The sequence below is a fragment of the Larimichthys crocea genome, chromosome XI, assembly GCF_000972845.2.
Source record: "Larimichthys crocea isolate SSNF chromosome XI, L_crocea_2.0, whole genome shotgun sequence".
Classification (NCBI taxonomy): domain Eukaryota; kingdom Metazoa; phylum Chordata; class Actinopteri; family Sciaenidae; genus Larimichthys; species Larimichthys crocea.
The window spans coordinates 19,742,021-19,768,760 of NC_040021.1; the positions used below are offsets into that span (position 1 = coordinate 19,742,021).

Below are 26,740 nucleotides of genomic sequence, written 5' to 3' on the forward strand. Positions count from 1 at the left end.
TAGACAGGGGGGGACCGGTGACATCACACAGGATAAGACAGGGACCGGGGACATCACACCGATAAGACAGGGAACCGTGGACATCACACAGGAAAGACAGGGGACCGGGTAGCATCACACAGGATAAGACAGGAGACCGTGAACATCACCAGGATAAGCAGGACCGGTGAATACACAGGATAAGACAGGGGACCGGTGACATCACACAGGATAGAAGGGACGTAATCACGGATAACAGGGACCGGTGACATCCACACAGGATAAGACAGGACCGTGACATCACACAGGTAAGACAGGGGAGCCGTGACATCACACAGGATAAGACAGGGGACCGGTGACATCACACAGGATAAGAACAGGAGACCGGTGAATCACACAGGATAGACACAGGAGACCGGGTGACATCACACAGGATAAGACAGGAGACCGGTGACATACACAGGATAGACAGGGGACCGTGACATCACACAGGATAGACAGAGACCGGTAACATGACACAGATAAGACAGGGGCCGGTGAGATCACACAGGATAAGACAGGGGACCGGTGACATAACACAGGATAAGACAGGGGACCGGTGACATCACACAGGATAAGAACAGGGACCGGTGACATCACACAGGATAAAGACAGGGACCGGTGAATCACACAGGAATAAGAACAGGGGACCGGTACACATTCACACAGGATAAGACAGGGGACCGGTAAATTACACAGGATAAGACAAGGGACCGGTGACATCACAACAGGATAAGACAGGGGACCGGTAGACATCACAGGTAAGACAGGAGACCGTGAGATCCACACAGGATTAAGACAGGAGACCTGAGATCACACAGGATAAGAAACGGAGAACACCGATAGAGACCGGTGACTCACAAGGATAAGACGGGGACCGTGGAAATTAACACAGGTATTTAAGACAGGGGACCGGTGTACATCAACACAGGATAAACGGGACCCGGTGACATTCCTGTGTGATGTCACCGGTCTCCTGTCTTATCCTGTGTGATGTCACCGGTCTCCTGTCTTATCCTGTGTGATGTCACCGGTCCCCTGTCTTATCCTGTGTGATGTCACCGGTCCCCTGTCTTATCCTGTGTGATGTCACCGGTCTCCTGTCTTATCCTGTGTGATGTCACCGGTCCCCTGTCTTATCCTGTGTGATGTCACCGGTCTCCTGTCTCCTCTCTGACAGATTCGTTGTCTCAGTCCAATCAGCTGCTGACTTGGTGTCAGGAACAGACTCGTGGTTACCGTGGCGTTGCCGTTAACGACCTGACTACTTCCTGGAAGAGTGGTCTCGCTCTGTGTGCTCTGATTCATCGATATCGACCCAATGTCATGTAAACATCTGCATGTCCAGCTGATAACATAACATAAATGCATGAAATAACATACAGGACACATGACTTTCTGTCTGTTCTCAGTGACTTTGAATCTCTGGATCAATCAGCGGTGGAGGCTAACACGTGGCTTGGCTTTGACGTGGCTGAGCGGGTGTTTGGGATTTCTCCTCTGCTCACAGTGGAGGAAATGTCGTCAGTCGGAGAGCCGGACTCTCTGTCCATGGTGATGTACCTGAGTCAGTTCTACCAGCTGCTTAAAGACATGCCGCCCCCTGCAGGTGAGAGACAGGAAGAAACTCTCTGGCCAAAAAAACAACCTCAAATAACAAAACAAATGACGACACAGACTCTTAAAAAAAAAAAAATGGGAACCATGTCCTCAGTCTGCTGGTCCAAAGGTACCAAATCCTCCACATGACCCTGACATGGTGTGTGAGCCAAGACAGCCCAATGTCCAGAACCTTTAGTGTCCAGGGATCTTATGCTCACCTGGGCCTTGATGCTGAGGAGCTTCTTGACCCCCTCTGAAATGTCCATCAGGGAAGAGGCTTCCCCGAGTCTTCAGACTGCACAGACGATGAGATGCTCTGTGTCAGGAGCTCTTTTTCCAAAACACACAGATCTGACGCTCTTACCACAGTCAATCTTTGGCCTCACCTCACACCCATGTGTGGCACAGAAGTCCAATAACAAAACACCACTCAGGTTCAGCTCAGAACATTCCTCCCAAACACCCCCTTCAGGCTTTTCACCAATATGATTACTAAAGTCCCTCAGGAGTACTGTAGAAACCTTTCGTGATTTCCTGTCCAGGACACCATCCAGGACTCCAGACTGACTCCTGACAGGCACAAACATCCAGAACCTTCATCTTAGCAGCTTGCAGTCACACCGACCCTCTTGTTCTGGGTAACACCAGAAAAGGAGAGTTTGGTTCTAAACCTAATGTTATTCGTAAGTGAGATCAACTACATCTACTCGGTACCACACGTTCCACGACTAGAACGGTCAGAACATGGACCTGACCTTAATGTCTGTCACTGTGGGTGGTGGTTCCATTTCTTTTAGGCCAGCCTGACTGGGCCTCATGGGTTAAGTCCCAGCCACCAGACAGATGATCTTGGGCTTTGATCCCAGTTCTGGGTCTCAGGAGGTTTTTTTGCTGTGAGGTGAGAACAGTGACAAATGAGACAAAAGACAACAACTGACGGATAGCAGCAGTTTAATTTGATGATGTGATGTTGTGATATTATGATGTTATTATGTTGTGATGTTGTGATGTCATGTTTGTGTCTCTTGATGCTTCAGGTTGTCTGAGTCGGAGTTCTGACCTGAGATCAGCTCTCATCACTCCGGCTTCTCTCCTCAGCAGACTGGGACTGAGTCCGTCAAGAAAGAGAAATCCAAAGGTTCCTGTTCTCTATTATTCTGTCTCTGTTATTCTGTCTGGTCTCTCTGGTCTCTCTGGTCTCTAGTCTCTGGTCTCTCTGGTCTTTCTGGTGCCTCTGGTCTCTCTGGTCTTTCTGGTCTTTCTGGTCTCTCTGGTGTCTCTAGTCTCTCTGGTCTCTGATCTCTGATCTCTGGTCTCTCTGGTCTCTGGTCTTTCTGGTCTCTGGTCTCTCTGATCTCTGGTCTCTCTGGTCTCTGGTCTTTCTGGTCTCTGGTCTCTCTTGTCTATCTGGTCTTTCTGGTCTCTGGTCTTTCTGGTCTCACCTTTGTGTCTCCACAGGAGCAGACTGACTCTCGTGGTAAAAGGATGAAGACCAGTGGAGTGTATCGAGAGCAGCAGGAGGTCGGTGTTTACACAGAAATTCATTTTAATATCTAGTTTGATATTTTCTGTAAAATAAAGTTCTTGTTTTCAGTCATGTGACCCAGATACGGATGAGGAGACTTTTGTGGGCGGGTCCAGTCATTCCAGAGTGCGTCTGATGGCCAATCAGCTGCAGGCAAAGCTGGACGAAAGCTTGACTTCCCGCAGGACTTCTTCTGCTGCTGCAGCAGCTCTACGTCAACAGGTGAGATCAGTGACATAACACACAGGTGTCAGTCCGAAAGTTTGTGTTTGACTGAATGTGACTCTGCATGTTGACCAACAGGGGGAGCTTCTGTCCAGCTCCCCTCCCCCCACACAGTCTCCAGACTCTCAGCTATCTACAGCGCCACTTCACATGTCGTCATGGAGGCCGGTAAAGAACTGGTAGTCAGTAGAAACCAGTAGAAGGATCAACATGTAGTTTCCCTTCATGTAAACTAGCTTGAAGGTTCAAGAAACAAACCTAAATTGAAACATTTATTAGTTTGCGTCTCTGTGATGTCTGTTGTTTGGTTGACGTGTCATAGAATCATCACATCACTGCAGTTTCATTAAAACCTTTCTTCAATAAAATCAGCATGATGTCAGAAGACAGATCAGAATAAACATGATTTACAGACTCAAATGATTCATCCAAAAAGAAGCTGCAGCCCCTTGCCAGAAAAGTGAAACCAGCACCCCCTCCTGGAGCCAGACATCATCTGGGTATTTCAACTGGGAGACTTTTTGTTGATGATCAACAGATCTGTGGTCCTATATCTAGGAGAGGAGCAGAGCTGTCAACTGATCACCACCTGGTGGTTACTTTACATTGCATTTAGCAGACGCTTTTATCCAAAGCGACTTACTTGGATCAGATGGTGGAGAAGGCGGCTGGAAACACCTGGTAAATGTGTAGTGAAGTTGAACTGTCTGTAAGGTCTTTAACCCACACCTCTGGAAGAACTTTTCGTGCCTCCCAGGGGACCTGGAATCAGAGTGGGCCATGTTCAAAACCTCCATTGTTGAGGTGGATGTTAGGACCTGTAGTCAGAACAGCATCACTGCCTGCCGTGGCGGCCACCTAAGAACCCACCGGTGGACACTGGTGGTCAAAGAGACCATCAATCTAAAGACGGAGGGCTTGCTTGGCCCGGGGGTCTCCTGAGGCAGCAGAGAGGTATCAGGAGGCTAGAAGGGCTGCAGCTTCAGCAATAGTGGGAACAAAAAAAACAGGTGCAGGGACACAGGTATGGACTCTCATTTGGCCTCAAGAAAGTTCTGGCAAACTGTTCGACAACTCAGGACAAGAAAGCATGTCTCAGATCAGGCTGTCTTCAGCCAGGGTGGAGAACTGCTGACCAGACCGGGGATACTGCAGAGGTGTGGAAAGAGCCCTTTGATGAGTTCCTGAACCTGACCAATACACCTCCTGTGGAGGAGGCAGAGCCTGAAGACTCGGGGGAAGCCTTGCCGATATGTCTGGCAGAGGTTGCCATGGTAGTCGAAAAACTCTTTGGTAGCAAGGTGCCAGGCGTGGATGAGATTCACCCTGAGATGTTGAAAACTTTGGACTTTGTTGGACTGTCTTAACCAACATTCTCTCATTTTCTCTTCTTAGCTTCACTGACAATGTCCTCTTCGCTCTTTTCTCCTCTGCCATTATGTCCATAGAAGCTGCTGATGGCGGTTATATTGCATGCAGATTATTAAAGTGTAAAACTGATAATTTGACTTTAATGTTGACATCCTGTTTCAGAACACGTCCATGTTGTCTGAAGCTGCAGTGATCGACGCTGTTTAAGTAATCAATAAGAGTAGTGATCAATAAGAGTAGTGATCAATAAGAGAAGTGATCAATAAGTAGAAGTAGAAGTATTAGATATGAAATACGTGCTGACTGTTGGATCATGTTTGTCTCCATGGAAACGCCTCGTCAGAGGAAGCGAACTCGTCAGCAGGAACAGATGAGTTTTCGGTTCAAAGAGAAGTTGAAGTTTCAGTCCGACCTCAGCGTGGACAAGCAGGTACTTGCTGCAGTGCATTCTGGGTAACTGTGGTTCACCTGATGTTAGGTCAGACTGACTCTTTAGAACTTTATGTGGACCATGGTGGGTCGTGGTGGACCATGGTGGCGTCTGCAGATCAATTTAGAGAGACAAAGATGAATAACAATGAAAACTTTAATTTTAATGGAGATATGACCAACTACTACATCAACAATAATAAAGATGACGAGACACAGCACATAAGAGCTTTCAGTCAGAGTCCATGGTCTTCATCCTGTAGGGAGGACACATCATTGATATTGAATTTCCCATCTGTCTGTCTGTCTGTCTGTCTGTCTGTCTGTCTGTCTGTCTGTCTCACTGATCACAGTGTCTGCAGATGTACACTGGTGGAGTAAGCTCATTGGCTGAGCGGATAACAAATCAGGTGCTAAGCCAGGAGGAAGTGACCTTGGTAAGAAAATATGATGATGTAATATTATATATATATATATATATATATATATATATATATATATATATAATATATAATATATATATCTATATATTATATCTCTATATATAATTAAGCCATATTAAATATAATTAAAACAAATATGAGTTATATAACATTCATAATGATGCTTTGTGGTAGAAACAGTGTGTTCTTAGCTGAAACTACCTTAGTATAATGAAGCTCATGTTACAGTGACATGTCTGCCTCTCAGCTCACTTGTCTGTGTGTACCTGTCTGTCTGTACCTGTCTGTGTGTCAGTCGTCGGGCTGTTTCTTCTGTCAGAAGAGAGTTTATCTGATGGAGCGTTTGTGTGCTGAAGGTTTCTTCTTCCATCGAAGTTGTTTCCAGTGTTTCCAGTGCAGCAGCACGCTGAGACTGGCAGCTTACGCCTTCAACCAGGACACAGGTCAGTCTGTCTGTCCAACCAGGTCAGTCTGTATTTATATAAATAAATAAAGTGTGTGACCACTCTGTGAGTTTTATTTTAAACTGAATCATGAACTTTTTATCAAATGAATCTTTTATACTTTGATTTATTTCAGCTCATCACATGATGATGTCACAACATCATGTGACCATCTTTGTGTATTTTTGTGCAGTAACAGTTGAAGCCCCAAGCGTGTGTGTGTGTGTGTGTGTGTGTGTGTGTCCTCACAATGCTTGTATTGTGTGTTTGTTTGGTTAAATCAGCCAATAAGAGCACGGTCATGGTCACATGATGAGTTTGAGGTCAGTGGCGGGGTCCGTCTGTATAAAAGCTGATGTTTGTACTCGTCTTGTCTCAGGGAGGTTTTATTGCCTTCAGCACGCAGACTGTCGTCTGAACGTGACAGCGGCGAGGAAGAGGACGCCGGCGTCCGACGGAGCTTCACGCAAAACATCAACAGTGAGAATCAAATACTTCTACTTGAGTACTTCTACTTCATTTGTACTTTCTGCCTCTCTGTGACACACTGAAGTACTCTTCTTATATTCTTTACTCTGCATCTCTGTCTTCTTTGTGCCGTCTTCGTGGGTCACTAACTGTGTTACCATGGTCACCGGTGGTTGTTCCAAGAGGTTCCTACAGTTCATCTGAATGGTTGTTACAACGTTTTTGTCGTGGTGACCAACTGTCAGCCTGGAACACGTGGTGACTCAGGCTGTCCAGGTGTTTCAAGGTGTTTCCAGGCGTCCTGGAGTGGTTTGCTTACTACTGTACCAACACCTGGTTGTGGTTGCTATAGTTTTCCTGGGTAGTTCTATGGTTACGGGTGCAGGTTACCTGAGTGGTAAAGGTGGTTACTAGGGTGTTCCTAATTGTTGCCATGACATTCTATGTGGTTGCTATGATATTCCAAGCTATTACCAGGACAGTCCAGACTGTTACCATAGCGTTTTGGTTACTAGGATGTTCTGAGTGGTTACTAAGGTAATGGGTGGTTGTGAGGGCATTCCTTCTGTTTGACTTTATGTTTGCTGAGTGGTTGCTAGGCAACGTGTTCCCTCCAGTTTTGTTTGATGTGTCAAAGCGATTACTACGTTTTATACGTTTGTTTTATGTTTCATTTGCGTTTGTTTTCCTCACAGGTGTCTCTAGCCTCAGCTCCGTCCTCTGCAGACTCTCTGGTCTCTGCAGACCGCCGTCGGTCCTCAGGTGAGTTCACTACACTTGTTGTCCATAAAGTCTTTTCACCTGTTCATACTGAGCATGCTCCATAACTCGGATCAATGTGGGCTTTAGTGTGTGTGTGTTTCTGTGTGTGTCTGTGTGTGTGTGTGGCTGTGTTGGTGTGTTGGCAGGTGTATCCATGATGGCGGCAGTGACGCTGGAGAGGATCGAGTTCGAAAACTGGCAGAGCTCGACAAGAGTGGAGGAGGAGCTGCTGGAGGAGCCCGAGGAGGTCTCTGAGGAAACCCTGACCCGGTTCAACCTGGACCACAGATCCAGGTGAGTCGGCTCAGTACATCAAGACGAAAACATGAAAGAACAAAACAATGAAGTTTACTTTGTGTTTCAGCTCAGAGAGCAGCCAACCATGTCATGTGACCTCAGAGGATGCCAGAGCCTCATGCAAGGAGACGCTGCAGCTCCATCTGAGAGATGAGGGAGAGGAGGAGGAGGAGGAAGAAGAAGAAGAAGAAGAAGAAGAGGAGGAGGAGGAGGAGGAGGAGGAGGAAGAAGAAGAAGAAGAGGAGGAGGAGGAGCAGGAGGAGGAGGAGGAGGAGGAAGAAGAAGACAAGGAAGAAGAAGAGGAGGAGGTGGAAGGGGAGGAGGGAAGTAGTGAGGTGGAGTCCAGTGACGGTGAGTCTCTGTGTCCTGTCATGTCTCTAGTTTGAATCCTCTGAAATGTTGTGATGTCATGTGTTGTTGTGATGTCGTGTTGTTGTGATGTCATGTGTTGTTGTGATGTAATGATGACGTCATGTCTCCCCCTGCTGGTAGAGGGTGAGTACAGCCCCCAGGACATGGAGCGACAGTCCGGCCTGTGGCTCCTGTTAGAGGAGGAGACAGGTAGAATTTGAGATCAGATTCACAGTTTTAACATCCAGCATGAAGCTGCCCCTGTCCGTTAGTCATGTGATCATTTTAACGAGCTGCTGATCAGCTGGTGTTAATTAAAAGTTTGTCCTGTGATTGTCACATATCTTCATCTCCCTCAGAGGAGGAGCTTTCATCAGTAGCAGGAAGTGACATCACACACCGTGGCACACCTGTGGACTCCAGCGTGGCCTGCATTACCTCCTCCACACCTTCATCTAAGACTCCGCCCTTCACCGCCTCCTTTGTTACCACGCCTGACTCCGACACAGCTCCGCCCACACAACTTACACCTGTCGTTGTCATGGAAACAGCTGTCGCAGGGAGTGGCTTCTTTGATGATGTCACCCCTGAGCTGCCACAGAAGAACCCGCTCATGCAGGTGACAGGGACGTCAGATGAGGAGGCAGCGACGTCCGAGGGGGTGAGGAGGAGGAGACATAGAGGAGCCCACAGCCTCCCCCCTTGCCTCTTCCTCTCCCCCCTACAAGATGGCGGTGAGGCACTCCTCCAGGTGAAGGGGCTCAGAGAAGCTCCGCCCCCTGTGCTGGTGGATATGGAAGGGGGCGGGGCCAGAGCCCTTTGGAGGGCAGTGTTCTCTGGAAACAGGAAGCAGAAGAAGAAGAAGTGGGGCAGGACGATACCTCCAGGAGCAGACAGGGTGAAGGAGGATGCAGCCAATCAGAGGAGAGCTACAGGTGATGATGTAACACATACAGACAGAATGAGGTAAAGGTGGTGAGGTCACAGTTATACTTCCTGTGTTTGTGTCATCAGGTGTGAGTCTTACAGAGTCTGGTTTGAACTCCACAACGCTGCTGCAGAGGAGAGTCCGAAACAACGTGAGTGACATCACCATCAGTGACATCACCATCAGTGACATCACCATCAGTGACATATCACATCAGTGACATCACATTAATGAGATCACATCAGTGACATCACCATCAGTGACATCACCATCAGTGATATCACATCAGTGACATCACCATCAGTGACATCACATTAATGAGATCACATCAGTGACATCACCATCAGTGACATCACCATCAGTGACATCACCATTAGTGACATCACATTAATGAGATCACATCAGTGACATCACATTAATGAGATCACCATCAGTGATATCACATCAGTGACATCACCATCAGTGACATCACCATCAGTGACATCACATCAGTGACATCACCATCAGTGACATCACATTAATGAGATCACATCAGTGACATCACATTAATGAGATCACCATCAGTGATATCACATCAGTGACATCACCATCAGTGACATCACCATCAGTGACATCACATTAATGAGATCACCATCAGTGATATCACATCAGTGACATCACCATCAGTGACATCACATTAATGAGATCACATCAGTGACATCACCATCAGTGACATCAAGTATGAGACACCAGCAGTGACATCACCATCATCAGTGCATCACATTAATGAGATCACATCAGTGAACTCACCATTATGAGATCACATCAGTGACATAATTAAGTGAATCACCATCAGGACATCACATTAAGGAATCACATCAGTGACTCACCATCAGTGACATCACATTAATGAGATCACATCAGTGACATCACTTAATGAATCACCATCAGTGATATCACATCATGACTCACCATCAGAACTAGAAATATTGATGTAATGTGATGTCATAAATCAACAAAAACACTATATACGTCAACTATACTATGACATCACACTGACGTCACAGTCACACACTAACCTTTGTTCGGATGTTTTGTACTGCATTTGGATCTGTTCGACCTTACGTCTCAGATTCAGAGAGTCACAATAAAAGAGGACCAGAACCAGACCAGGACCAGGTATCCATGATGGTAGATGCTGTGTTAAGATTGTCGTGAGAGTTTTCAAGTTCGGTGCCTGTGGAGTTTCATATTAGAGACCAAACCTGGTGTTTGGTCCTCGAGCTGTGAGTCAGACTTGGATCAACAAAAATTAAGATTTTGGTCTTGGACTTGTTTGGACTCCCGCTGGACTCAAAATATCTCTGTCAATAAACAGCCAATTATTTTCTGACTGTCGGCACTTGAAGACTGTGAGACTGGACCGGGAATTGGACTTGTCTGACACGTGATTGGTCAACTTGACTTGACTTGAAAACTGACGTGGACCACAGCTTGCTCCTGTCTGGACTACTGACAAGTCTGTGAACTCATTGGTTTTATGGAATTTTGTCTCCTTAGATGAGACAAGGTTCCCGTGTGGGCCTTGAGGTCCTCAGCAGTATTAGTTGTTTGGCTTTGGTTGGGAACAGTAGGTGCCAGTCTATCTCAACACTGTGGTGTCCAGGGTCACAGAGACCTGTTGCTGCCTTCATAGACATAATAGATAGTTTGTTGTTGACGGTCCAATCTGCGTAAACAGACATCTGTGTCTCCAGACTAGAACATGCTGACAATAACACCTCCATGGGTAAAGACATTCTCTGTGACTCATTCTGGGCGTGTAGTATTTGTGGTGTTATCTTGGGGTTTAAAGTCGATCCACCAGGATGAGTTGGGCAGAATGTGAGACCGACTCAGGCACTTCTGATGAACTTTGAGAGTGTCTCTAATTCTCCTTGGCCAAGCGTCAATAAATAATACAGCATAAGACATCAGAGGCTCCTGAACACTTTCTGAACTCCTGACCTCACCATTGACCTTTGACTTCAGCAACTTCTCCACAACAATCGTAGTCTTTGAGTCTGTTTTGCAGTTTTCATGCTTCGTGCTTCATATCTTTCAGCCTCTGTATGTCCCTCACGCTCTGGCTTTTAAACGCGCATATGCCATCAAGGTAAGTCTGGTCTGGTCTGATCTAATCTGGTTTGGTCTGGTATGATTTGATCTGGTCTCATTGTTTGTGCTGTTTCAGAAACGCTCCCTGAAAGCCAAAATCCCCATCCAGGACTCTGATGGACAGTCCTCGTGCTCCACAGAGGTGGTGGGCATCCTGGCCCAGCCGAAGGAGCCGTCCAGCCTAAGTGTAAAGGAGACGATGTTCCAGAGGGACGAAGACAAAGATGAAGACCTGGACACCAAAATCACCAGACGAGTTCAGAGAGCTGCTCGACAAAAGGCCAAACAGGAACAACTGAAAAGACTCCACAAGGCTCAGGTGAGACCAGGTCCAACTGAGGACAGAAACAGAGACCAGGTCAGTCTCGCAGGTGAGACAGGGAGGACAGGTGTCACAGGTGAGACAAAGACCAGGTCCACAGGTCAGACAGGTCTCACAGGTGAGACAAAGTCCAGGTCCACAGGTCAGACACTTGCCACAGGTGAGACAGGTGTCACAGGTGACTCTGCTGTGTGTTTCAGATGATCCAGAGACAGCTGCAGCATGTGGAGGAGAAACAGAGACAGTTGGAGGAGAAAGGAGTGAAGGTGGAGCGAGCTCTGAGAGGAGAAGCGGGTAAACACACACAGAGAGAGACAGGTGTACATCATACAGGTGTTTGTCATACAGGTGTTTGTCATACAGGTGTTTGTCATACAGGTGCTTGTCACACAGGTGTATATCACACAGGTGTGTATCAAACTAATTTAATGAATGTTAACAATGTGACTGATCTCAGGTCTGTTCCTGTTTGTCAGATTACTGGGGAGAATCCAACGACGATGACGAGGTTCACTTGACAGGTGAGTTAAACAGGTCACAGTAATCTGTGTACTGCAGTAGACTCTAGCAGGAGAACTTTACTGTAGTACTTTGTAGTAACCCTGTGTTGTCGTGTCCCCGAAGGTCTGGGTAAAGCTGATGATCCGGCTCTCATGCAGCGGTGGTTCCAGTTGGTCCAGCAGAAGAACTCTCTGGTTCGATATGAATCTGAACTCATGATACTGTGAGTACCTGACATTAAGTCTAGGTTCAGGTCTATGAGTGTCCAGGTTCAGGTCTATGAGGGTCCAGTTTCAGGTCTGTGAAGGTTTAGGTTCAGGTCTGTGAGGGTCTGGGTTCAGGTCTGTGAGGATCAGTCAAGACTGTGAAGGTCCAAGTTCAGGTCTGTGAGGGTCCAGGTTTAGGTCTCTGCTGTGTTTCAGTGCTCGAGAGTTGGAGCTGGAGGACAGACAGAGTCGACTGCAGCAGGAGCTCCGGGAACGGATGGCGGTGGACGGTAAGTCCACATGACTCACATGATGTTGAATAATTAGTGATTGGATGATATAGACATAATACTGACTGTCTTGGTCTCTCCTGTTTTCTCCCGGTCTGTCCTGGTCTCTCCTGATCTGTCCTGCTCTCTCCCGGTCTGTCCTGGTCTGTTCTGGTCTGTCCTTGTCTCTTTTGGTCTATCCTGGTCTCTCCTGATCTCTCCTGGTTTGTCCTGGTCTTAACTGGTCTGTCCTGGTCTCTCCTGGCCTGTCCTGGCCTGTCCCGGTCTGTCCTGGTCTCGTGCAGATCATCTGAAGGAGGAGTGGGAGCTGGTGGAGGAGCGTCTGATTCTGGAGGAGATGTTGGAGGTGGTGGAGCAGAGAGACTCTCTGGTGTCTCTGCTGGAGGAACAAAGACAGCAGGAAAGACAGGAAGACCAGGACCTGGAGCAGGTCATGATGACCCAAGGACTGGGACTCACTTGGACCTGACCTGGTCTGCAGTGATGTCATAATGACATCATCATTAAAGGAGCTCATGTTACTGTGAAAAAGTGAGCCGAGGAGGAAGTCCAGACCTCCTGAGATCGTCTGTACAAGCACGTTCACCTTAAATATATATTTATATACCACATATATACTTATACTCACAGTATTTACGTTACTATTCATACTGTAAGTATAAATATATCTGCCATATTTATATTTTATATAAAATAACATTTAAATAATTTAAACGTCTTAACGTCACAAAGCTGAAATTGTTCCTCCATTTTGTTTCATGACATCAGCAGGGGGCGTTAACGAGTACAATTAACCCTGTTATGTATTTGAGTTACTGTGCCAACAGCTCACCCATCCAGAGCTCACCTGGGTGCCTTATTTCACCTGATCGCCTGCTGAATAATGTTAATTACCTCTTCCTGTTTAAAGTCATGTGACTGTGATGTCACTTTCTCATCTGATGCTAACAAGCTAACACAAACAGTTTGTTGTGTGACGTGTCAGAGGATCACACCGTGTTTTATTAAACATTTCTTACTCAGGTTTGTATTGAGCTGTGATTGAATGGATGACTAAAGTTCAGCTTCAAATAAATGGGGATGACCTGAGCCAGCACTAACTATAAGCTCTATCAAAGAGGAAAGTCTTCAGTCTATTCTTAAAGGTGTTGACCGTGTCTGCCTCCTGAACCCAGAAAGGTAGTTTGTTCCACAGAAGAGGAGCCTGATAGCTGAAAGCTCTGGCTCCCAATCTACTTTTGGAGACTATAGACCACAAGGAACCCAGCGCCTGAGAGCGCAGTGTTCTAGAGGGGTAGTAAGGTTATATCTGCTTTTAGATATGATGGTTCCTGACCATGAAGAGCTTGTGTAAGGAGGAGAAGAATTTTAAATTCTATTCTAGATTTAATAGGCAGCCAATGCAAGGAAGCCAAAATGGGAGAGATGTGATCTCTCTCTCTCTCTCTCTTATCTATATATCATATAAATATCTCTAATATCTCTATATATCTAATATATAGATATATATATATATATATATATCTCACACACAACACACACCCACCACACACATTTGAATTACTTTTTGAGTTGAATATTAGTTTAAAGATTTTCTGAATGTCTTCAGGTTGAACAAAGGTCACATGGTCTACCTGGAGAGGATGATTTGCTGGTGTCTGGAGAGTGAACCATTCATACAGTTGGGGGTGGACCTGCAGGACTCGGTGTGTATATATAAATATATAAAGATTAAGGTCATGTGATGTAAAACTTAATTTATCATTAGATTTAATAAAATGAAGCTGAGTGTTAAAATTAGTTTCTCAACATGCAACGGTTAAAGAGAAGATTTCTTCTTCTCGTGTCTGCTGTAAGACTTCCCGTTGGTTCACAATGAAGAAACTGACTGAAGTAATGATTGATCAATAACTCACAACAAAAACAGGAACATTCAACCGACTGTGTAACAAGTCGCCGTTCACTGAATCCGTTCGTCTTTCTTCACTTCAAAATGGTTTACAACAGACTGATCATGAAGAAACGTGACCTCAACTGATCGACGTGTTCTTTAATTTTCTGCCCGTCTTTCTTCACTTCTTGTTTTTCTTAAAGAGACGACAGCAGCATTCACTTCAGACAGATTTATTTATTTATTTATGAAATCAATATTTGTTTCTTCTTCTGCCCTGAGCTCAAACATTTTATAGACAGAAACAAACATTTAACCAAAGAATCAATTTTATTGAGAAAGAAACTGAAAACAGGAAGAACAAATCTGATTAGCTCATACTGTGTGGATTAATACTGCTTCCAGGCTTACAGACTTTTTTCAGGCATTTACAGACTGGTGGACTTGCTGGTGTCCACCTTCAGGTCTTTGCTGACCAATCCAGCGGTGACCGGGTGCATCGCTGTTCTGTGAGCCAGAAACACGGACACGGCTTCGTCACAATGCTTCTCAAAGTTGAAGACTTCTCTAAAGACAGAAAACAAAGAGCAGAAACTGAATTTAAGGAGTGACCAATCACATTTGAGTGGCCTGTGTGCAGGTAAACACTGATCTGGATACTAAACCCAGATCTTCAGACCTCCAAGCCTCGTCCCCTAACAGGCCACATCGATTCATGAAGGACTGAGTGAAGTGGAAGCAGAAATACCTGAAGAGCGGCCTGGTGAACTTCATCCTGCCCTGCTCCGTCGCCATCTTCAGCGCCAAAGGAACCAACTCCTCCCACCTGGACCGGACACACAGCCTCAGCCACCTGGACGAAGAACAGCCAATCATCAGGAGGTTTCCAAGGAGGAGGAGGAGCTTAAAATGAAGGATTTGATGAGGGACTCTTACCTGAAGCGGATCTCTGAGTTCATGGAGGCATTGAGATCATAAACCTCCTGCATCTTCTTCACATGGGTCAAAGGAAGAGGATCCTGAAGGACCAACAAGGGAAGTGGACTTTAAGTGAAGTGGACTGTGACTGAAGTGGACTGTGGTGAGCTGAAGTGATATACCTCTTGAAGCAGGAGGGACAGGAACTCGATGATCTGGTGGGACGACAGCGTCTTCACATCAGACTCTTTGAAGCTGCTCAGGTCCTGATCTTTGGCCTGAAGTGGAGCAGAAAAATGCAGGTTAGACTGTGAACACTAAAGGTGACAGTGAAAACAGATCCATGTGAGGTCCATATCTTACCTTGACCCACTTTTGAGCCAGAGTGATGCAGGCATCAGCCAGAGTGGTGTCGTACCTGAAACAAAGAGACAGTGTCAGCACAGAGTGGTTCACATGAGGACCGGTGGACACGATGGAGGTCTGACAAGATCCACTCACTGAGGTTTGACTGGAGGCATCCCAGGAGTGAACATCCACGCATTCCAGTCCACCTTGTTCAGGATGTCCACCTGAGAGACAGACTTAGAGTTACCCCACACTCATTAAAGTACCTGAACGACTTTGACCCACCTGAGCGTCCGTCCAGGTGTTTCTTACCTTGTCCTTGAAGTAGGTGAACAGGTAGTTCTTCCATTCATCTGTAGTGACGCTGCTGTAGGCGAACCGCTGGATGTAGGACTTAACAAAACCCATGAACACCTCTGAAGAAGATAAACAGGTGAATGAAGGGTTTCTGTCAGACAGTTTGTGATGTGATCAGGTGTGTCCAGGTGTTACCTGGCCCTCCCATCAGTTCCTCCAGATGGTACAGCAGAGCAAAGCCTTTCTCATAAGGCACAGAGGAGAAGGCGTCGTCTGGGTCGACATCCTGCAGGTTGGGGACCAGGTTAGTCAGAGGGTTGTCGGCTCCAAAGGTGTTCACCTGAGTGATGACACAGACAGGTAAGAAACAAACAAGCTGCTCACACCAAAGTCAGGATCGGGTTTAACAGGATCAGGTTCTAACCGAGTCCTGCAGGTCCTTCCAGCCGCCCATGGCCTTAAACTGTCTGAACTGTTCACTCTCCAGACACCTGCCAATCATCCTCTCCAGGTAGACCGTGTGGCCTTCGTTCAACCTGAAGACAATCACAAGATCTTTAAACTGTTAAACAAATTAATTCAATAATCAAATTTAAGAATCAAACTCGATGACAGGAGTTAAGTTTGTTTGTTCACCAGAAGTGTTCCCACGTCTGATTGGTCACCAGATTACCGGTCCAGCTGTGAGAAATCTCATGAGCAATCACCTGACAGGAAGAACAACATGTCAACATGTGAACACGTGTGAACACGTGTGAACACGTGTGAACATGTGTGAACATGTGTGAACATGTAATAAAAGTCTTTACTCACGTTGGACAGAGATTTGTCTCCTGCCTGTAAAGACACAAACAGGAAACATCTGATCAACAGTGACATGATGCTGCAGGTCAATGTGTGTGTGTGTGTGTGTGTGTGAGTGAGAGAGTGTGAACAAGTATGTGTGTAAGTGTGTGTGTATGTGTGTGTGTAAGTGAACACGTATGTACCAGCAGTGTTGGGGTAGCGAAGGTCAGACAGGGGTTCTCCATGCCTCCATACGGGAAGGACGGAGGAAGAACCAAGATGTCGTACTGACCCCAAACATACGGACCAGCCAGATCCTCAGCCGTCTTCAACATGTTCTCTGTCTGACAGACGCAGTACAGACGCAGTAAAGACACAGATAGCACAGGTGCAGTACAGACACAGTACAGACACACATAGCACAGACACAGTACAGACACACATAGCACAGACAGTACAGACACAGTACAGACACACATAGGACAGACACACATAGGACAGACACAGTACAGACACACATAGCACAGACAGCACAGACACAGTACAGACACAGACAGCACAGACACACATAGGACAGACACAGTACAGACACACATAGGACAGACACAGTACAGACACACATAGGACAGACAGCACAGACACAGTACAGACACACATAGGACAGACACAGTACAGACACACATAGGACAGACACAGCACAGACACACATAGGACAGACAGCACAGACGCAGTACAGACACAGTACAGACACACATAGGACAGACACAGCACAGACACACATAGGACAGACACAGCACAGACAGCACAGACGCAGTACAGACCGGTGTGACTAACCTCAGAGAACTCTGATGCCGCTTTATCCACAAACTCTTCCTCCGACCACACTCTGGTCCTCGGCCCAATCTCCCTGTCGACCAATCAGAGCACAGAAACACTGTTTATTTGCAGCAGGTGACTTGATGACATCAGTGGACAGGTGAGACAGACAGTACCTGCTCTCCAGAGCTCCGACCACGATGGCTATCAGGTAAGAAGGCATGGGCACCTGAGGACAAAGGTCAAAGGTCAACGTGATCTGAACACACCTGATGTAAACTCACTCATTGTTGTCATGACAATAGACCGACCGGCTGTCTGAACCGGAACACGGCCCGACTGTTGTCCTGAGGGTCCACTTCCTGTCCGTCTCTCATCGCACTCATCACAGCCACCAGGTCCTTAGGGACAGACACCTGAGAGACAAAACACAGGGACCACTGAGAGAACACACCTGTGTGTGTGTGTGTGTGTTACCATTGTATATGTGTGTGTGTGTGTTACCATTGTATATGTGTGTGTGTTATCCCTGTATGTATGTGTGTGTGTGTGTGTGTGTGTGTGTGTGTGTGTGTAACCCCTGTATGTGTGTGTGTGTATATGTGTGTGTGTGTGTGTGTGTATATGTATGTGTGTGTGTGTGTGTGTGTTACCTGTGCATAGTAGGTGTGTTTGACAGACGGGCTGTCCTGACAGGGGATCATACTCCTGCAGTGATGAGCCTGTGAGACGAAACATGAGGTTAAATTATGCAGGACACGTCTGACAGGAAGTGGTCTGACAGGAAGTGGTCTGACAGGAAGTGGTCTGGTGTCTTCAGAGGAAACTTCCTGTCAGCCGTTATTGCAGAAGCTGACACAAGACTGATTACCAAAGACTAAGACTGAGGCTGAGACAGTCTGGGACAGTCTGGGACAGTCTGGACTCACCTGACACTGGCTGAACAGGTAGGGTTGCTTCTTCCCAGCGGTCTGTTCAGGTGTGAGCCACTGCAGCGCCGAGGCTGACGGAGACGTCTCATAGGTCACCTCCACGATCACATGCTGCCCTCTGATTGGTCCACAAACATATTAATGCATTTTATTTTGAAAAGGTGTCACACGAGAAAAGAGGAAGTGAGGTCACCTGCTGAGGTCAAAGGGCAGCTTGATGTCCAGCGGCGTCCCCTTGAAGCTGTGTTTAGGGCCCATGGTAAAGCGGGCCGCCTGTCCATTGGCGCTCACAGAGACGATCTTCAGGTCTCTGGTGTCCAAAGTCTGCAGATAAAAGCAGAGTCAGCACGCCACGGGCGAGACACGGCGAGACACACCTGCACTCACCTGTCACTCTGACCTCAAACACCTGCACTGACACATCAACGCTCCAACCAAAGTCCATGATAACACAACACACACACATGCAGAGTTCGTGTGTGTGTAGTTGTAGGTATCTACACACATATTACATGTAATACAAGTACATACATGTATGTACTTGTATTACATGTATTGATGACCAGCAGAACTCGTACACTGGACTCAGCGGTTCTGTTTAAAGTTTATCTGAGCTCTGCACACGCCTGATCAGCCTGCAAGTCAAAGTTCAGGATAAATGATTACCTGTCAGGTGAGCTCATTAATGATGTTAGCTTAGCTGACCCCTTCACGGACCCCTGTGACCCCTTCACGGACCCCTGTGACCCCTTCACGGACCGTGTGACCCCTTCACGGATCCCTGTGACCCCTTCACGGACCGTGTGACCCCTTCACGGACCGTGTGACCCCTTCACGGACCCTGAACACTTCATAACAGTAAATGAATGAGCCGTTAGCCGGGAGGCTAACGCAGAGCACCGGGCTCCGTTAACGTTACCAGCGCGGTGAACCGGTCCTCCAGAGCCTCCACGGTGAGCTCCACCTTGGCCCGGATCACGTGCCTGTCGAAGTCCACGTGCAGGTGCAGGTTCAGGTGCCTGGTGACACACCTGGTGAAGGAGGAGAAGGAGCAGGGGTCTGACGCCATGGTGGTGCTGATCCGTCCGCTGACAGCTGAGTCTGAGCGGACCGGCGCACAGACACCGGGGGAAGTACCGGAACGAGCTCCGCACACATCCGCCTGCGGCCTTTTCAAAATAAAACAGCAACAACAGGCTTTTATTTTGAAACGTTGAGTAAAGATGAGTTGGATTCTGTGACGTCACGGTTCAGCATTACACACACTCAGCAAAGTTCTGGTCCCGGTTCTTCTGCTGACCCGCTGCAGGAGCCGCTCTCTCCGGCAGGGGGCTCCAGAGGCGGCGGGCCGTTATGGGGGACCGGAGGACGGTCTTTGGAGGAGCTCTGATCCGGTCGTGATGAACCCGTTTGACGGCTCCGGTTCTCCCCGGCATGAGGCGGACGGCGCGGACAGCCTTGGCGCGTGGAGCCGCCTCTCGGCCTGGATGGAGTGCGTGTGCGTCGTCACGTTCGACCTGGAGCTCGGACAGGCCATCGAGGTTAGCTTAGCATCATTAGCATCGTTTATCATCCATCTCAGCAGCGAGCCGAACTGTTCCGATGTTTGCCGAACTGTTCCGATGTTTGCCGAACTGACCGGACCCGGTCCGGAAGGGTCTCCATGGAGACGGTGACAGGTGCACCACACTCCGCTCAAAAAAAATGACCTTTTATAGAGTCACCGTCATTTCCGGAAGATTTTCAAAACAACGACGGAGGGTTCGGTTCGGTTCGGCTCGGTTCGGCTTCATCACTTCCGCCAAACATCATCCATTAATCAGAACTTTAACCCAAAAGTCTGTCTGCTCATCAGATCATCAGAACCTTCAGAACCTTTAGAACATCAGATCATCAGAACCTTCAGAACCTTTAGAACATCAGATCATCAGAATCTTCAGAACCTTTAGAACCTTCAGAACCTTTAGATCATCAGATCATCAGAACCTTTAGAACATCAGATCATCAGAATCTTCAGAACCTTTAGAACATCAGATCATCAGAACCTTTAGAACATCAGATCATCAGAATCTTCAGAACCTTTAGACCATCAGAACCTTAAGAACCTTTAGATCATCAGAACCTTTAGAACCTTTAGAACATCAGATCATCAGAATCTTTAGAACATCAGATCATCAGAACCTTTAGAACCTTTAGAACATCAGATCATCAGAACCTTTAGAACATCAGATCATCAGAACCTTTAGAACCTTTAGAACATCAGATCATCAGAATCTTCAGAACCTTTAGAACCTTTAGACCATCAGAACCTTCAGAACCTTTAGACCATCAGAACCTTCAGAACCTTTAGACCATCAGAACCTTCAGAACCTTTAGATCATCAGAACCTTCAGAACCTTTAGAACATCAAGGAGTTTAAACTTATGGTTGACGTTTTTTTGCAGAATGTTAGATGGACTTTGGTTCTGGTCAGTCTCATGTGTTCAGAGTTTGTTTTCAGATGATTGTTGGACCGAAGGAGTGAGCACACAAACATGATGGAACATATTACTAATAATAATAACAATAACAATACTACTACTACTAATAATAGTAATGATAATAATAATAATGATGATAATAATAATAATGATAATAATAATGATGATAATAATAATAATAATAATGATAATAATAATAATTATGATAATAATAATACTGAATGTGGAATTGTTGACTCTGGTTCATCTGGTTCTTGGTGTTTGTTTGTGTTTCAGTTGGTGTTTCCTCAGGACGTGAAGCTCACAGAGAAAGAGGTGACGATCTTCTTATTCTTCTCTGTGATCAATGATTATGGACTATGGATTATTGATTATTGATTTATCGATCCTGTTTCTTTATGATTTGTTGTCAGAAAACCAGCATCTGCTACCTGTCCTTTCCGGACTCGTACTCAGGTAAAGTCTCAGAAACACAGTGAGGTCAGAGCGAGGTCGCTGTGAGGTCACTGTGAGGTCATAGATCATGTGTCCCTTCATTTCCCAGGATGCCTTGGGGACACTCAGTTTAGCTTCAGGCTGCGTCAGTCGGTCGGTCGGCGAACTTCGAGGTTCAGAGACGATATTTACAACAGAGATGCCCCCGTCACCCTGCAGGTGAGGACACGTCAGAGGTTAATGACCAGACGTGTCATCAGAAGTGTCACACGTGTGTTGTTTGATCAGAGGTCTCATAATTCACTTTAAAACTACCGACACTTTAAAACTCTTGACGATGTCATCATTTGTCTCCGCAGACTGAAGTGTCCCATTTCTTTGGTTACGTCTATTTCAGACAAGTGAAGGACGTCTCTGTAAAGAGAGGGTACTTCCAGAAGGTCAGAGACACCCCTGAACACACCTGCACACACCTGTACATGCCTATTTACACCTGTACACACCTGAACACAACTGTACACACCTGTACATGCCTGAACACAAGTGTACACACCTGAACATACCTGTGTATACCTGAACACACCTATTTATGCCTGTACACACCTGTATATACCTGTACACACCTGAACACACTCTGAAGACAACTGTACACACCTGAACATACCTGTGTATACCTGTCCACACTAGGGCTGCAACGATTCCTTGAGTACCTTGAGTAACTCGATTACAAAAAATGATTGAGGAATTTCCTCGTTTAATTAATCTTAAAGCTCACGTTTCACACTGATTCTTTTTAGTGTGACCCAACGTGTTTGTGATACAGACTATGCGTCCTCTGAAGAAGACGGGAGCCGGCTTTTGGTAATGTGTGTGGACAGTGTTGATGTTCAGAACGGCATACACCGGGACAGAAAACAGCGAAAATAAGAATATGAGAGCTGCTCCATCCAAAGTGGGATGGATGCCGTCTCTCCTAATCAGACCAGGTTTTCCCCAGAAAGGTGTGTAATTATCTATGAAGCCCACATCGTTTGCTGGACACCACCTCGACAGCCAGCGGTGAAATGACGACATGCGGCTAAACATGTCATCACTGGTCACATTGGGGACCAGAGAAAACTACGGAGTCCGACATCGTTTTGGCGTATTCACACACCGAGGAAACATTAATTTTAGTGACCTCCGATTGGCGTAACCGGGTGTCATTACCGCCGACGTGAATAACAATCTTACTGTATTTACGTTTATCTTTAGCCAGCAGTTTCAAAAAAGTCTCGATGTCGCCCGCTCTGGCCCCCGGGATGCATTTAACTATGGCCCCCGGTGTCGCTAACTTCACGTTTCGGACTATGGAGCTGCCAATGACCAGAGTTGGCCTCTCAGCGGGTGTGTCGCTGAGCGGGGAGAATCTGTTTGAAACGTGGAGCGGTTGGTGGTGTACCGTGGGCTTCAGTTTGGGGTTATGCCTCTTTCGGACAGTCACCCAGAATACGCTTACTGTTGTATGTCAGCCAAAGAGCAGACAAAGTTGTGCGGTGAACCTGCGGACCCCCTGAACACACCTGTACATACCTGTACATACCTATTTACACCTGAACACCTATTTACGCCTGTACACAGCTGTTTACACGGTAAGCATCTGTGGCCTGTCTATGATGCTGATGGTCATGTGATCATGTGGTTGCAGTCTCTGGTCGTGGTCTCCAGGTTGCCGTACACTCACCTGTTCCACTCGTTGCTGCAGATCGTCGCTCCGGAGTTCTTTGAGAAACTCGAGCCATGTCTGGAAGCAGGTGATGATGTCATGCTTACATCATAACAAGAACAGTCATCACTTTGATGATGTCACCTGATGATTTGTCTTGTCCGCAGTCTGTAACGAGATCGACCAATGGCCTTCACCTGTACCTGGACTGACCCTCAACCTGCCAGTGATGGGCGTGGTCTTACAGGTGATCAAGGGGCGTGGTCTATGTGGACAGGGGGCATGGTCTCACAAGAAACACCTTCAGTCGTTGTAATGAAAGTTTTTGATTATCAGGTGCGGATTCCCTCCAAATCTGACAAACCAGGAGGAAGTCCAGTCAGACAGATGGCTCGAGAGGTCTGGAACAGGAAGTGACTCTCTAATCATTCTATGAACAAAATAAAAGCATGAACGAACAATAAAGTTTTATTTGATCTCCTCAGGACCTCCTGAAGGCTCCAACGGTGCTGCCCAGTATCCACGAACTGGACCTGTTCAAGTCTGTCAACAACCATCAGAACCAATAATCAATAATCAGATAAATCAGATACTTTTGGATTTAAATGAATCAGAACAGTTAATAATCATCGAGTTTCATCTCTTTGTTTCTTTTCTTCTCTTTCCTGGTTTGATGTGACTTTTGACCTCCACTCAGGTGTTTCCAGTCGGTCCTGATCCACCTGCAGATCCTCTGGGAGCTTGTGTTGTTAGGGGAACCGCTGGTCGTCATGGCGCCGTCTCCCACCATCTCCTCGGAGACCGTGCTGGCTCTCGTCAGGTAACCGAACAGCTGATTGCAGCATTGATCACAGACTCAATTTGTGACATGTTGGCCCTCGACCAAACGCAGCTCTCCATCTTTCACAACCTGCATGAAGTAATGAGGAAGGAGGAGCACTGATATCAGGAAGTCTGAACCCGACAGCTGACAGCCAATGAGAGAGCAGAGTATGTGTTGTTGCCATGGTAACAGAGTGTTCTCTCTCAGCTCCATCAGTCCTCTAAAGTTCTGCTGCGACTTTCGTCCATACTTCACGATCCATGACAGCGAGTTCAGAGAGTACACGACCAGGACGCAGGCCCCGTGAGTACCATGCACACCTGAGCACACCTGAACCTCTCTAAACCTGTCTGAACTCACCTGTCTGTCTGAACTCTGCAGACCTAACGTAGTTCTGGGCGTTACCAATCCATTCTTCATCAAGACTTTTCAGAACTGGCCTCATGTGGTCCGACTCGGAGAACTCAAGATGGCGGGTAACGATTGTTACTGTTGTGAAAATTATGATCGTGTCAAAAGAAATGAAGTGATGATGAAGACTCACCTGTATCTTTTAGGTGACTTACCGAAACAAGTGAAAGTGAAGAAACTGTCCAAACTGAAGACTCTTGACACTAAACCAGGTCACATGACAGACTTAATTCATCTGTTTTATTTTGAAGGAAACCCTGTTTTATTGTGACAGATCTGTACTTCCTGTCTGCAGGGATCTACACAGCGTACAAGACGTTTCTACACAAAGATAAGATCCTGATCAAACGACTGCTGAAGGTGAGTCCACGCCAGCAAACCTGTGATCGATAAAGTTATTTAAACAGTCTGTGATCGATAAAGTTATTTAAACAGTCTGTGATCGATAAAGTTATTTAAACAGTCTGTGATCGATAAAGTTATTTAAACAGTCTGTGATCGATAAAGTTATTTAAACAGTCTGTGATCGATAAAGTTATTTAAACAGTCTGTGATCGATAAAGTTATTTAAACCGTCCGTGATCGATAAAGTTATTTAAACCGTCTGCGATCGATAAAGTTATTTAAACAGTCTGTGATCGATAAAGTTATTTAAACAGTCTGTGATCGATAAAGTTATTTAAACCGTCTGTGATCGATAAAGTTATTTAAACCGTCTGTGATCGATAAAGTTATTTAAACCGTGTGTGATCGATAAAGTTATTTAAACCGTCTGTGATCGATAAAGTTATTTAAACCGTGTGTGATCGATAAAGTTATTTAAACCGTCTGTGATCGATAAAGTTATTTAAACCGTCTGTGATCGATAAAGTTATTTAAACCGTCTGTGATCGATAAAGTTATTTAAACCGTCTGTGATCGATAAAGTTATTTAAACCGTCTGTGATCGATAAAGTTATTTAAACCGTCTGTGATCGATAAAGTTATTTAAACCGTCTGTGATCGATAAAGTTATTTAAACCGTCTGTGATCGATAAAGTTATTTAAACCGTGTGTGATCGATAAAGTTATTTAAACCGTGTGTGATCGATAAAGTTATTTAAACCGTCTGTGATCGATAAAGTTATTTAAACCGTGTGTGATCGATAAAGTTATTGTCTTTGAATTTCTTCTTCAGGGGATTCAGAGGAAGCGGCCGTCGGAGGTCCAGAGCGCCATCTTGAGGCGACACCTGTTGGAACTCACTCAGAGCTTCATCATCCCGCTGGTGAGGAAATGCGTGTCACTTCCTGTACGTCAGTCATGTGATGTCACTTCCTGAAGGTAAACCCTGTGTCTCGTCTGTCAGGAGCGGTACATGGCGAGCCTGATGCCTCTGCAGAGGTCTGTGACTCCATGGAAGGTAAACAGATTGTCTGGATTACCTGTGATGACCCTCTGTGATGTCAGCAGTGATGTCACTGATCACCTGGTTGGTTGTGTGTTCAGACCCCTCCACAGATCCGACCCTTCAGTCAGGATGAGTTCATGTCCACTCTGGATCACACCGGGCCTCAGCTCACATCAGTGCTCAAAGGTGATTGGATGGGACTGTACAGGTGAGTCACTCAGGTGTTGATAGCTGCAGACTGAGTTTCAGAATAAAGTTCTGAGTAAAACACCTGTTTCCTGACAGGAAGTTCTTCAGGTCTCCAAACTTTGACAGATGGTATCGACACCGGCACAAAGAGATGACGCAGAAGCTGGAGAGTCTTCACCTGGAGGTCATCTGTGATGCTGTGAGTTACCTTATGACATCACAGTCTTTAAACCAATCAGCTGTCAGGACACAGCGGTGAGTGATGTTCTGGTTCTGTTTAGGACCTGCAAGGCTGGACCAAAGACAAGTCTGAGGTGGAGATTGTGGACCTGATACTGAAGCTCAGGGAGAAACTGGTGAGTGAGTGCGCTCAGCCAGGTAAACATGATCACATGATCACGTGATGTCACAGCCCAGGACAGGAAGTGTTTTTGTTTTTCAGAATAAAGCTCGACGGCAGCAGCTACAGGTGAAAGACGGCGTGTTGGACAAACTAGACGATTTTATAAACTCTATGATCCGAACACTGCCAGAAGACCTGCACAATGTCCTGAACACACACTGAACACACACACACTGAACACACACTGAACACACACACACTGAACACACACACTGAACACACACACACAACACACATACTGAACACACACTGAACACACACACACTGAACACATACACACACACTGAACACACACTGAACACACACACACTGAACACATACACACACTGAACACACACACTGAACACACACACACTGAACACACACACTGAAACACACACACTGAACACACACACTGAACACACACACTGAACACACACACTGAACACACACACTGAACACACACACACACACACTGAACACACACACTGAACACACACACACACACTGAACACACACACTGAACACATACACACACACATACTGAACACACACACATACTGAACACACACTGAACACACACACTGGTTTTTAGTTGTAACATTATAATTATAATAATT

At 46.3% G+C, this 26,740-nt stretch overlaps 3 protein-coding genes across 3 annotated transcripts in view; 2 read left to right on the top strand and 1 right to left on the bottom strand.

The window, feature by feature from the left end:
* The window catches only part of mical3b (microtubule associated monooxygenase, calponin and LIM domain containing 3b), an 18,895-nt gene extending 5,478 nt beyond the window's left edge, over positions 1-13,417 (top strand). The window contains exons 10-31 of the mRNA XM_027284303.1: positions 1,185-1,346; positions 1,431-1,627; positions 2,658-2,758; positions 3,079-3,141; positions 3,215-3,367; positions 5,085-5,171; positions 5,524-5,607; positions 5,909-6,056; positions 6,436-6,536; positions 7,220-7,286; positions 7,433-7,580; positions 7,651-7,934; positions 8,076-8,144; positions 8,294-8,869; positions 8,949-9,013; positions 10,946-10,996; positions 11,075-11,317; positions 11,521-11,614; positions 11,797-11,841; positions 11,945-12,044; positions 12,244-12,317; positions 12,602-13,417. Coding sequence (XP_027140104.1) covers positions 1,185-1,346; positions 1,431-1,627; positions 2,658-2,758; positions 3,079-3,141; positions 3,215-3,367; positions 5,085-5,171; positions 5,524-5,607; positions 5,909-6,056; positions 6,436-6,536; positions 7,220-7,286; positions 7,433-7,580; positions 7,651-7,934; positions 8,076-8,144; positions 8,294-8,869; positions 8,949-9,013; positions 10,946-10,996; positions 11,075-11,317; positions 11,521-11,614; positions 11,797-11,841; positions 11,945-12,044; positions 12,244-12,317; positions 12,602-12,786 — 3,097 coding nt within the window. The 3' untranslated portion in view covers positions 12,787-13,417. The remainder of the gene's footprint in view (positions 1-1,184; positions 1,347-1,430; positions 1,628-2,657; positions 2,759-3,078; positions 3,142-3,214; positions 3,368-5,084; positions 5,172-5,523; positions 5,608-5,908; positions 6,057-6,435; positions 6,537-7,219; positions 7,287-7,432; positions 7,581-7,650; positions 7,935-8,075; positions 8,145-8,293; positions 8,870-8,948; positions 9,014-10,945; positions 10,997-11,074; positions 11,318-11,520; positions 11,615-11,796; positions 11,842-11,944; positions 12,045-12,243; positions 12,318-12,601) is intronic.
* A 1,102-nt stretch (positions 13,418-14,519) lies between these two features.
* On the bottom strand, positions 14,520-19,770 carry lta4h (leukotriene A4 hydrolase). Its single transcript, XM_019271204.2, has 20 exons — positions 19,572-19,770; positions 19,225-19,474; positions 18,499-18,629; positions 18,303-18,423; positions 18,027-18,095; positions 17,685-17,789; positions 17,550-17,602; positions 17,392-17,464; positions 16,761-16,901; positions 16,585-16,608; positions 16,408-16,478; positions 16,196-16,307; positions 15,967-16,111; positions 15,787-15,890; positions 15,628-15,698; positions 15,490-15,544; positions 15,309-15,404; positions 15,145-15,227; positions 14,957-15,061; positions 14,520-14,775 (listed from the first exon to the last, which is right to left on the bottom strand). The coding sequence occupies exons 1-20, from the start codon at positions 19,739-19,741 to the stop codon at positions 14,637-14,639; spliced, it is 2,118 nt and encodes a 705-aa protein (XP_019126749.1). The 5' UTR covers positions 19,742-19,770; the 3' UTR covers positions 14,520-14,636.
* dennd6b (DENN/MADD domain containing 6B) lies at positions 19,667-26,354 on the top strand. Its single transcript, XM_019271205.2, has 20 exons — positions 19,667-19,846; positions 21,062-21,100; positions 21,199-21,241; positions 21,330-21,439; positions 21,580-21,660; positions 22,908-23,013; positions 23,093-23,172; positions 23,262-23,324; positions 23,411-23,466; positions 23,623-23,745; positions 23,956-24,051; positions 24,130-24,224; positions 24,306-24,371; positions 24,455-24,519; positions 25,337-25,426; positions 25,508-25,561; positions 25,648-25,757; positions 25,835-25,937; positions 26,020-26,094; positions 26,181-26,354. Exons 1-20 carry the CDS (start codon positions 19,706-19,708, stop codon positions 26,301-26,303), a joined length of 1,719 nt encoding a protein of 572 aa, XP_019126750.1. The 5' UTR covers positions 19,667-19,705; the 3' UTR covers positions 26,304-26,354.
* Positions 26,355-26,740: the final 386 nt, after the last annotated feature.